This window comes from Cricetulus griseus, assembly GCF_003668045.3.
Source record: "Cricetulus griseus strain 17A/GY chromosome 1 unlocalized genomic scaffold, alternate assembly CriGri-PICRH-1.0 chr1_0, whole genome shotgun sequence".
In the NCBI taxonomy this organism is placed as follows: Eukaryota; Metazoa; Chordata; class Mammalia; order Rodentia; family Cricetidae; genus Cricetulus; species Cricetulus griseus.
In genome coordinates this window covers 189,326,617-189,338,918 of record NW_023276806.1, presented here as the reverse complement: position 1 = coordinate 189,338,918, position 12,302 = coordinate 189,326,617, and the positions used below count along the sequence as shown (strand labels likewise).

Below are 12,302 nucleotides of genomic sequence, written 5' to 3'. Positions count from 1 at the left end.
GGATGATGAACAGCTCCTCCTGGATGCAAATACTCTCATGTATCATGACTGAGGCTGCCTTCAGAACAACACCAAGCCACATCAAACTTCACTTTGTCCTCACTGGGGATACCAAGAGCATAGACATCAAGACTACCACCTTGCCTTTCTGAACCTTGCTGTAGTGGAAAAGGGACCAGAACACAGGATCTGCTGTCAGTGCCACACCAGCTTACTGCCTCTTGTCCTCACCTTTACTCGCACCTGAACACTTTCTCAGATGCTGCCAGCTCAGTGCTCACAGAACTTTGTGAAGGGTGTTCTTAGGCACAGTGAAGCAGACGATGGGAAACACACAGGACCTCTTCCCCTGAGTCATCTCTCAAGGCAAGGTTCATTTTACCTTCCCTCTGAGAGTGTGACAATCCCCTCCCCCCCCCCCCCCCCCCGCCACCACTGCCTTATGTGACAAGCCTGTTTGCTACAGCAGCTCTACCTTCCAGTTGTTATTCTCTGGAGAGCTCTGCCATTCTCCTCAGCTGCTTTCAACTAAACTGAGTTAGAGGTTGCTTTGGAGAAGCCGAGGAAGTCAGCTCTGTGCTATGACTGAAAGGAGGATGAGCAGGAGCAATGAGAGGATAGAGGGAAAGTTAGGGAAGGAGAAAAACAGAAAAGAAGGTGAGAAAATAAGAAGCCCCATATCAGCTGGGTGGTGGTGGCTCACGCCTTTAATCTCAGCACTCGGGAGGCAGAGGCAGGAGGATCTGTGAGTTCAACCTGTGCCTCAAAAAGCAAACAAACAAAAAAGCCCCACATCAGGAACACATTCAGAATAACTGGAAACATTGCCATGGCATTTTGGAGCTATTAAGTACAATAATGCAATATGTGATTGTGTGTGTGTGTGTGTGTGTGTGTGTGTGTGTGTGTGTGTGTGTGTGTGTGTGTATGGAAGTCAGCTGGGATCCCTTGGCCATACGTCCGACAGTCCATGTTCTGTGGTCTTTAGCAAGGACATTACTATACTAGGAGTCACTGTCACTGAACCTGCCCCCTGATGTTGTTACTCAGAAGCTCCATTTGCTAAGCCACTTCTGCATTTCCTGTCAGAGGTGCCTATTCTCACTCGGGTCCCTGCAATTGGGGTCTTCCTCTCAGGTCATGGCGGAGATGTCTGGTGGTGGTCACGTGTACTGATGTGGCGGATGGAACGGCCTCTGGTAAGATCAGTAAACTCCAATTTGTCTGTGCTCTGGGCTCCAAGGGCTTGTTTTAAATCACTTTTGAGTCTCCAACACAGATGTTGCTTCTGGCCCAGAACTTTGAAACCAGTGTGACAATTTGTCCTCTTTCCCTTTGTAAGGGCGGACGGGCTTTTGGCCTGGGGAACTGAAGGTGTGTTGAAGGAAGCAAAGACCTCAGTAGCCCAAGACACAGCATGGTGTGAATGTGATTATGTCTTGATGCACCAGATGCTTACCCATCAAAACCAGAGCACACCTTTGTAAGGATGACTTTAAAACTTCTAAGTACTTCAATCCCCTTTTTCCTTATTTTAATGTAGGAATGCTTCAATGAGGTTAAGGTATAAATAATGGAATAGCAGTGGTCATTACAAATGGTAGTGACTTCAAGTATACACACACCAATGACCACCTAGTAGGTTTTCTGAACAAGTGGAAGGTACAGGATTATGTATATAAAATGCCTTCAGTTTTTCCTGGAAACTTTGAAGCAATCACCTTCCGGTGACTAAAAGAAGAAGCTGTCTTTCGAACTGGTCACGGGGATTGGACACTGCTGATCACAGGCCTGAGTTCCCTGGGGATTATCTGTTTTTATCCTGTACTGGTGTTCCTTATGAGAGGAATGAGCCTTTCTCATCCTGCTGCAGTTGCATTCCTCAGCTCCATGATGCAATGGTTATCTTTTGGTAAAGAATATTCAAGTTCTGACATCATAGTAGTAATGGATATTACTCATGGTATGCTCTCAAGTCCAGCAAGGCACATTCTGTACCCTCTTTATCACTGAAGTCAGCAATAGGTTTAAAAATAGCATTGCTTACACACCCAGAGTACCACTGATTCATTAATAACTGAACAAATACTACTCTGGACTCCTAAATTAAACAGAAAAAAAAAGAAAGAAAAAAAGAAAAAACTAAAGCCGGGCGTTGGTGGCACACGCCTTTAATCCCAGCACTCGGGAGGCAGAGGCAGGCGGATCTCTGTGAGTTCGAGGCCAGCCTGGTCTCCAGAGCGAGTGCCAGGATAGGCTCCAAAGCTACACAGAGAAACCTTGTCTCGAAAGACCAAAATTAATTAATTAATTAATTATTTAATTAAACAGAATCTTGATTTTGAGACCTAGTCATTTCCCATTGCCCAAGTAGGAGTATTATGTTGTAGAGACTTACAGATCTTAAGGAAAAGAAACCTTAAAAATCTACAGATTTGGATTTTAACAAATCATCTGATTTCTGACTCCAAAATTACCAACCTAAAGTATAATTAATGAGAATATCCAAAATTTGCAACCTTGATATAGGAAACATACCAAAATAAAGGCCTTATAAGGATAATTGACAGTGGTCATGATGACATCTAGAAATAAGATTCTGATTTACCACCGATAAAGGAGTTGAGGATTCTGGGTTTTGGAAGTCAGGTTCTTTAAAGACAAAAATTTCCTCTACAGCAGATGTTGTGCTTGGACATATCGATGTCTTTTGGTTAACTTTGTGCTCACTGAGTGAGTACCTTCTGTTCTGTTGAGATCCCAGGAAAGGGCTTGGACCATGGAGGGTGCCCTCTTGGCTGGATGCTAGGATCATCTTCCTATAAATGATCCAGGATGAACAACTAACCAGCCTTTTAGAAACCTAATTAGCTTGATAAAATAATCCTAGAATTTCTGGTCAAATCTGCTAAACTAAGGATTCTATAGGCCATGGTAAATAGCCAGAACTATCTGATGAATGCCTAAGATGAACACGCAATACAGAACTAACTACTGCTTGTTTTTGAAAACACCAGCGTGCCATGGGGCAAGGCCAGAAAAGCTAACTGCTCACAGAAGGCAGCTGTGACCCCACCAATCAAATGTCACCGACTCAGGGAAAGGCACTCCCAGTGGTGGATGTGATCTTTATACAGGAGAGAGGCCCAAGGGGGGCTGAAATATCAGGGCAAGGGACCTCACCTTGGGGTGAGGGAACAGACTGGATCTATTTTTATTTAAGATTTATGAGTTACCTATCTCCCACAGGACCAGAGATGGTTTGAAGTACAATCCTGAGATGAGCTGAAGCAGGACCAAATTGCAGGGAACACAGGGGAGGATGTAGATGCTGACCATAGCTGAACTCTTGTCAGGACAACAGCAGATGGATTTGGAGAGATAGACTGGTGTCTGAGTGAGATGGGTATTTAGCACCTGGTTTTGATCTATCCTGGAGGCATAAAGGAAACAGTGGAGAAGTGAGTGGGATCTAGAATGAGACATAGGGACATATAGCTAAAACTTGACCGCTGTTAGCATCACAGCCAGAAGCCCACTGTGGAGGTGTCTGTGTGTGAGGTAATAGGAGCCTGCATGAAAGATGGTGCTGGGGATGGAGATGGCTCAACAGTTAGAAGCACTGGTTGTTTTTCAGAGGACCTGGGGTTGATTAGCAGCACTGGTATGACAGCTCACAGTGGCAGTTCCAACGGGGTTCTGATGCCTTCTTCTGACTACAGGCAGCAGGTATGCACACACATACATGTAGGTAAACCACCCATACACATATTTTAAAAAGAAAGAGATGCAAGGGGAAGGGGAAGGCCTAGCCAGAGACAGAAGAGTGAGGACCGATCTAAAGCCTTGAGACTGATCGCAGAAGACAGCAATCTGGAGAAGATCCAGGCTCACATGACTACTTCAGACAAAGGAGCTAGAAGAAGAGGGCAGGGCTTGCCCTGGAGTTCAGGTGCCCAGCTGAACAAAGGCACTCTACTCTGCCACCACAGAGAGATGAGGTATAGCAGTGTCCGGTTAACTGAGGTACATCCCTGAGGGAACACTGGCAGCAGAATGCCAAAGACACATACTTCTGGCCAATCTTTCATCCAGCCTGCCCTCATTTTCCAAGGCCAAAGCTGACTGGAAACTAAATCAGCTCTCACCCTGGCCCCAGGAGTTCCAATGACCATGTTCTCAGTCAAAGCTGAGGGACACCACAAAGAGACATAAACACCAAGTCCCTAGGGAGGGATGGGACTTAATGGGGGGGGAGGGGGGGTTGTCACGATCCTGGAGGGAAAACACACAGAAACTCAAATCCTACAGGGTGCCTCTGCTGCCCATAATATAAAGAAATACATATGAGTATGAGTCTATATTCCAACTGATGGTGGACATCAGGAGCAAAATACACGAAGTTGACTCCTTCAAGGCAAGCTGAAATATCAATGCTGTCTTGTGCTATGCCCAAGTGGTTCTCACAAGCTTGCTCCGAGGTCCTGGGCCTGTTAGCCAAGCCCTTCCATTCTGTTTTACTTAGGTACAAATTAAGTTACAGGCTCCATTCCTACTCTTCCTGAAGAAACCCTTTCCCTTTTCTGTCCTGGCTCAAATGATATGGTTCATACAGAAGTCTGGCTGATTTCTTCAGTGCCCCTTACCTTGCTAAACAGTTTCTTTTCTAAAAATCACTAAATCAAAAGTGGGAATAGGTATGAGAATACATTCAAAAGAGAAATACAGAAAAGAGTAAAGAATACACGTTTCTGTCTTATTTCCCAGCCTTTATTCCACAAAATTTAAAAAAAAAAAAGGGGGGGGGTAAAGAACTCCAAGGAAATGGCCAGCAGCCTATGAATCTATTTCCCAAGCATTCGTACCCTAAAGTCCCAGAAGTTACCAGGGGCCCTCCCCATGCCAGTTAGTTCTAGAGTGGAAAACCGTTTCTGCAGGAAGGTGTCAGGAAGACTGGGGCTCTAGAGTCCTGGTATATTCTAGAGTGAATGAAGAAACTGTACGTATATGATCTGGCAACCAGGAGAGAGGCCAAGTCCACCACCAGTAAAATTGATGATTAGGTGCTAGGTATGGGTCCTCTCTGAGTTGGCAGTAAGCAAATGCCAGGCTTCATGTCCTTTCTAGGCAGAAATACTAATTCCACAGCTAGACAAACAAGAAAGTTTTGAGGTTGTGGTAGGCCAGGCTGTTGAGGTAAGGAAGACATCTTTCCAACAGGAGAGAGAGACAGACAGAGACACAGAGACAGACAGCAACAGCAACAGGGAGAGCGAGGAGCTGTGCATCAGCAAGAACCTTTCAAGAATCTACCTAGAAACACTTGACTTCAGCGCAGTCACAGTCACTGTACCTGGGGCCCCATTCCTGTGCCCTCACTGGGCTGTTCTTCTGTAATGCTCCGTTTGTCCTTCAACCCACTCTCCTCAGGACAGACTTTATTAGCATGCCTGCTTTTAAATTGTATTACAAAGGCACTCTGAAACCTCAAGCACGTTTTTACCTGTGGCGGTAGAGGAAAAGGAATGTGGCTTGTGAGCCACACACCGCTGTTCCCTGGCCCCCGCTAATCTGCTCTGACCTCCAATCCCACGAGTAGCTGGCAGTCTAGGACAGCTCTGCACTTCCATAGGCAGTCATACCATCTCATGTGCATTCATTCTTTCAGTACTGAACATTCCGTGCACACCCACTACAATTATCATGATCAGCTTTTAGCATCTGGAGTATGCTCAGCTTTTAAAGTACCAGGTTACTGAGCTCAGCCACTGATGTGATGAAAAAAGTCAGAGGACACACAGAATGCAGTTACGATCTTTATAGATTGTCTCATCTAATCCTCACAGCACCCCGTGAGGGTGTCCTTGTCACCAGTCTCTCCACAGAAGAAGCATATTCAGGGATACCAGCAGGCCTAGCTGCCCAAGGTCGTAAACTGGCAAAAGGACAGGGGCAGGCTTCCAATGTTTCACAGTCTGACTCTGATGCCTGTGTGTGTTATTAACAATACAAAAGAAAATAGTTTTTAAAAAAACAATTCAGCTGGCTCATACTGAGATCCGAGCACTTACCAGACTAATATGTGAGGATCAGGAGTTCAAGACCAGCCTGGGCTACATGAGACACTATCTAGAAACATAACAAACAAAACCTATTCCCTTATTCATACATAATGGCTATATATTCAAACATGATGACAATAATCTATAGAATAATCAAGGGTAGGAGTTAAGAAATGTAGTTTCAAGTTTGATTTTAAACAAGTCACTTAATATTTCCAAATATAACATAGTTTCCTTGTGTGTAAAGGAGATATGGTTTCCTAAGTGTGCTTAGTATCCTGCAGGGTACTGACACTTAGGGGGGGAAAAAGGAACTGGAGTCAAATAGTTTATGAAATGCCAGGTTAAATAAAATTAAGCTACTGTCTTTACTGTAGAACTTCATGGAGCTGCTAATATGGCTGTGCTCACTGTGGATCACCAAGAGTCATGCAAATATACCCCACGGCCCAAATTTGTTTATCAAAGACAAACTTTTAAACTATATCCAAATATTTAATATGTTTAATCAGGAGAAAAGATTGGAAAATAATGGATTGGATATCCTGAGGCCATCTTCTAGTTATAAAATAGTAAGTTTACAACTTAGAGTTCTAATTAGTAAGCAATATTCTGAAGGTTTTTCTAGGACATCAGCTAAGTAGAAGCAGGTCAAAATGTTCAGAGATGCCAAGGTAGCCATTGCTGCAATGGCCTTGTGCAGTCATAGGTCCTTCCCCACCAGCCGGGCTGGCCTTGTCCTCCAACACACATCTCCTAGGCACTAAGAAGAACTGGGAGGAGACGTCAACATCTGTCTACACCCAATCAAGTCTGTGACTAAGGAAAGCCCAAGTGTTTAGTTTGGGACACACCTTCTCAAAGCAGGAGAGATGGCTCTCAGGAACACAGCCCAGGAGGACTTGCCAGACCTTTGTGTCACCACAGCCGCCTTCCCCTGGCAGCTCTGAAGAGTTCTAGTCACACGAGTCAAGGGAATTGCATTCCCAGGAGAATGCGAGACCCATCTGGATATGGAAAGACAGCCACATCCACACTGGCAAAAAGGGGAAGGTGAGCCTGTTAGAGATGGGGAGTGGAAAGAGAAGCTGATGAGATGACGAAAACCAGTAGGGCACAAGGCAGAGAGTACACACTGGGACACGGATTCAGTGTCAGCACTTTTGAGGCCTGCCCATACAACTCTCTTCAATAAAACACATGATTTTCCTTGAGCTGTTTCTGTATTCAACTTATTAAAATTGCCAGATCACTCTCAGAAATCACATTACTCACATCTGTAGGGACACCGTGGAAAAAAGTCATCTTCCCCAAATACACAATCCTTTGTAATTCCTATCCCTGTTATCTAGGTGCCCACAGCACAGGATGGAAGATTCTGGCACAGCTGCAACAACAGGAGAAAGCTGTACAATTGCTATAGCACCTCCATCTAGACACTGAAGCCTAGCAGCAGTCCTAAATGGATTCAGCCAATCAGCATCTCTAGACTCCAGCTATCCTGCTGCTATGAATTCCAGAGCCCACTCCAGGACCAGAGTGGCTCAGGCTCTGAGCTAAGAAGAGCCTTCTGAGCTAAGAAGAGAAGGTGAAGGCTTAAGATGATTCAGTGTCAGGAAAATTAGTCCTAGAGGTCACCTAGAAGTTTACAGATTTCTGTGAGAAACCTGAAAATGAGGGCAAACACAGACTGAGGGCCTGTTGCATACAAAACCCAGGCATACTATCCACAGCATACACAGAACTGTTATAACTCAACAACAAAAAGACAAATACCCACATGTTTTTAGTGAGCAAAGAATGTAAGACAACCAGGTGGTGGAGGCGCATACCTTTAATCCCAGCACTCAGGAGGCAGAAGCAGGTGGATCTCTGTAAGTTCGAGGCCAGCCTGGTCTATAGAGCAAGTGCCAGGACAGCCAGGGCTACATAGAAAAAAAAATCCGTCTTGAAAAACAAAACAAGAATGTATTATATATCTCTACAAAGAATACATGAAAATGACTAATAAACACATATACACTATCATTGGTCATTAGGTAAATATAAGCCAAACATAATAAGATGCCAAGAAATTTGAAAATGTATGTCCACACAAAAACTTGTACACAAAAATGTTTAAGGCAGAATTATGCATAACATTTCCAAAGTAGAAACAACTCATCTATTCATTGACAAACAAAATGTGAAACAGATATGGTACAAAATATTATTTGGCAATGGAAATGCAAAAAAGCACTGATATAGACTCTAATGTGGGGGGGGGTTGACAATATTGTGCAGTATTTTCCATTTACAGGCAAAATTCCAAACAGACACAAAGTAGCGTGGTGGTTACCAGGGACTAGGAGAAGCTAACGGAAGTAACCGTTAATGAGGACAAGATCGATGATGATGGGGATGGTGATGACAATGTTCTGGAGTTAAGACAGCAGTGATGTACAACTATGTGAAATGGTATAATAACCAGTAAGTTAGTTGTATAGTTCAAAAGGGTGAACTTCATGATGTATGAATTAAAACTCAATAAAGCTGTTTTAAGAAGTAGGCCACAAGTATAACAGCCCTCCCAATCCACTGTTCTGCTTCCATAACTTCAGTTCTCTATATCGTACCAAGACCTGAAAATATTAAATATAAAATTCCAGAAAGAAACATTATTTTGAACATGACAAAAGCTTGAGTTGTCAGGGTGGCTCCAGTTCTTTGCCCAGTGTTCACACTGTGTGTGTGTGTGTGTGTGTGTGTGTGTGTGTGTGTGTGTGTGTGTGTGTGTGTGTCTGTATGTCACATGGTGAGCATTTCCGCCAACATGACTGTGCTTATGCCACGCTGCCTCTCCGGGAGTGGACTGTGCCTCACTGAAGGGTCAGTCGTTTCTGCATCAGATGGTCTCACATTATGAAGATGTGAATATGACACGGTGATATTTTGAGAGAAGAGAATTATTTTCTCATCACTGATGAACTCTCATCATTATTACAGTATGCATGTAGGAAAAGCGCCATCATGTGTAAGATTCAGAGCTGTCTGCAGTTACAGGCTTCTGTTAGTCTTGGAATCCTGGGTCCTCTGTGGATAAGAGGAAATTGCTACAATGCCTGGTACACATGATCTCCAGTGATCCTGAAATTCAGGTCACCCCTCATTTTACACATGAGGAAACTTGAGAATTGATGAGGAACAGCTAATTGCCAAGGGCCACAGTGGAGCCACATTATGGACAGATGGACAGACAGACAGACAGACAGACAGACAGGGTAAATTTAAACTGGCTTTGCCAACTCCTGAGGCCACATTCCATTTATCCTACCATGCTGCTTCTTGCCAAGATAATAAGCTAACCAGCAACTATGGGATGGATTTCTGGAAAAAAAGATCACTCCCTAAACAAAAGATGACTAAGTGATATAAAATGCTAGTGTTAGAAGTCACATTAAAGGACATTCTTGCCAAATTCCTTCATTTTCCAGATAAATAAGTAAAGACAGCACTGCACTGACTGACCGGCCCAGCCAAAGTAGAAAGAGCAGTAGGCATACCCGCTCTCACGTGTCACACGAGACGGGCAGCTGCACTGCTCTCTGCAGTTAGTTAAGAATTAGCTGGGCATTGGTGGCGCTCACCTTTAATCCCAGAGCTCGGAAAGCAGAAGCAGGCGGATCTCTGTGAGTTCGAGGCCAGCCTGGTCTCCAGAGCGAGTGCCAGGATAGGCTCCAAAGCAACACAGAGAAACCCTGTCTTGAAAAACAAAACAAACAAACAAACAAAAAATTAAAGGTAACTAGAGTTCACTGGATGGTGTACACTACTCAGCAGGCATTCCTAGCCTTCAAATGGGTTAGCCTTGTCTCCAGCCCCCACCCCCTACCCCCAGAAGATCACTCAAGCTGCTTACTGCTGTGCTGTTCTGTAGTTACCCAGAAATTCCTCTCCCAACCCAGGAGTGCTCTGAAAAGCCCCACCAGGGTGCAACTGTTCCAAGGATCCCTCAAGAGCCTTTTAACTATTTAGCAGAAACAGGGGTTTTAGATTTGGTATTCAAGTGTAATGACAAAGGCCAGGGAGACAAAGGAAGTTATGTCCCTCCCTCCAGACTAATAGGACTTGAGATTTGTTGGGGATCACTTAAGATGGACTGAGAAGGGAAAACTGGAGGACTCTAAGCTGAAGGTTATTTTTACTATCTGCTTATTGTCACCTTGGGGATGCCACATCTCAAACTTCTAATGTTCCGAATCGAGCACAAAGTCCCCATGCAAGTCTGAGGCCCTTTGATACCTAGACCCTACCTATCCCAGTATCTGTTCCCTGCAGGCAGAGTCCTGTAGACCCAAGAAATGTTCATTCCTCCCAGAAGTCAATCCTGCTGACAATCAAGCATGACCCTGCAAGTCATAGCCAGAAGTACTTAAACACAGAAGAGATGGATGACCTCGTGGAAGCAGGTGACAGGAAAGTTATTAAAGCTCGGCTCAAGCCCGGGAGCACAGAGCAGATGGGGTTGAGGGCCGCTCTCGGTGTGGATCCTGATGGGACAGAAAGGCACATGGGGACACACAGGGCTGCCAACTGCACCTGCAAATTATTCATTATTTCTGTGTGGTCCCTTTGAATTCTCCATCTGTGATGACTACTTCAGGCAAATAACTACATTCAAGTGAGAAACCTGTGACGGAAAACTTGCTCCAGTCATGACAGGCGGGATACTTACTGTCCTATGACAATTTGAGGCAAACGTGGGCTCCACTGTTCAAACCAAAGCCATCTTTCAGAGCATGCCCTGCACATTTAGGACCTCAGCGCTTTCTCTTTGTGTCTCTCTAATGGTACTCACTGTATGTTACTTGGCATCACTTCAAGTCTTTTGTTGCTTTGTTTAATCTGTCTGCAATGAGTTGATAAATTCTTGGAGAAGAGAGAGTTTGTACTTAAGTAGACTAATGTATGTAAAGCAGTATGCTTGGAACCCTCCTGGCACACTGCAAGCATTAACCAGATAAGCACTAGCTACTCTCAGCTATTGTTATGTATTAATGTCTCCCAGGTCCCCCAAGCATGAGCACCCAGGACCAAAGCTGATAAATCTGAAAGCAGCTTTTCTTCACTTGTTTCTCCCTTCCTGACCTCTTCTAGAACTTCTGTTCCACCCCAAACCCAGTGGTTCTGGCTGAGTATCATCTCCTCCAGTGTTCCTTCCAAACCATCTCCTCAACTGCCTGGAGTCCAGTCGGCCAGAGGGGGTAGGGCCCAAGGAGAGCAGGTTCCTTTCCGATACACAACATTCCCAAATGACACTCCAGCTGGTCTCAGGGTTCAGGGAAAATGTAAGATTTCAGGAGTTACTTGTTCCTCTCGGGATCAGAATGGTAACTATGTAGAGCTGGGAAAAGAAGTAATTTTTAAATTACCCTGGGCACTGAGCCAATGCCAGCAGTGACACAATGACAGCAGTCATTTGTCCAGGATGGCCACAACAGTCACAAGGACTCATTCTTCTTCAGTGTGAAGCTGCATCTAGGGATGCCCAGTTGGGGTATCCATTTTAGGCTCTGAAACATCCCACATGCAGTCCATGCAGCAGCACCCTGAGCTTATGGGGTGGGGATGGGGTACACAGCAGAGAGAAAGGGAGCCCCAGCAGCTTCAGCTCAGCTTCAGCTTCAGCTCAGGTCACAGCAAGTCCAGTAGCACAGACAGATACCACAGGAAGCCTCCGACCTCCTGAGAAGTGGTCCAACTGAACATCCCTACCTTCCTAATGCGGACACCAGAGACCCCTCACAGCACATCAGGAGCTGGAATACAAAACCCGTAAAGAAATGTCTGTCTCCCTGCACCACACGCTTAGCCCCCTCACTTCTGCAGTCCGCCTGCCACTTTGCTTCCTCTCTGTGAAGTACTAAACTGACCTAAGACAATTTGGACTTGGAGAAGGGACAGCAAAACTCCATGTTAAACACCGTTTTAGTAAAGCATTGAGAAAATTTGCTTGAGTGGTCTCCCTTCACTCCCACCATCTCCTGCACCTGAGCACAATTCTGCACACATGCCAGGCAAGGGAGAGCCTAGGTGACCTTCCCAAGAGCCCCACAAAGGATCCAGGCACCCTGGGAGTTCACCTTGTCCTTGTCCTTAGCTATTCCTATGTTTTAGATTTGCAACACCTAAGACAATAAGTAGCCATTACCCATCAGTGGCTATTCTTAAATTAAACAAAATAAAACATTTAGTTCCTTG

At 44.9% G+C, this 12,302-nt stretch overlaps 1 protein-coding gene across 6 annotated transcripts in view; it reads right to left on the bottom strand.

Moving 5' to 3' along the window:
* Positions 1-12,302, bottom strand: part of Hipk2 (homeodomain interacting protein kinase 2) — a 190,508-nt gene that overhangs the window by 148,623 nt on the left and 29,583 nt on the right. For 4 of the 6 annotated variants that reach the window (XM_027391501.2, XM_027391502.2, XM_027391503.2 and 1 more), the window contains exon 2: positions 3,237-3,433. The exons of the other annotated variants lie outside the window; for them this stretch is intronic. In XM_027391501.2, coding sequence (XP_027247302.1) covers positions 3,237-3,433 — 197 coding nt within the window. The remainder of the gene's footprint in view (positions 1-3,236; positions 3,434-12,302) is intronic. 6 annotated transcript variants of the gene reach the window in all.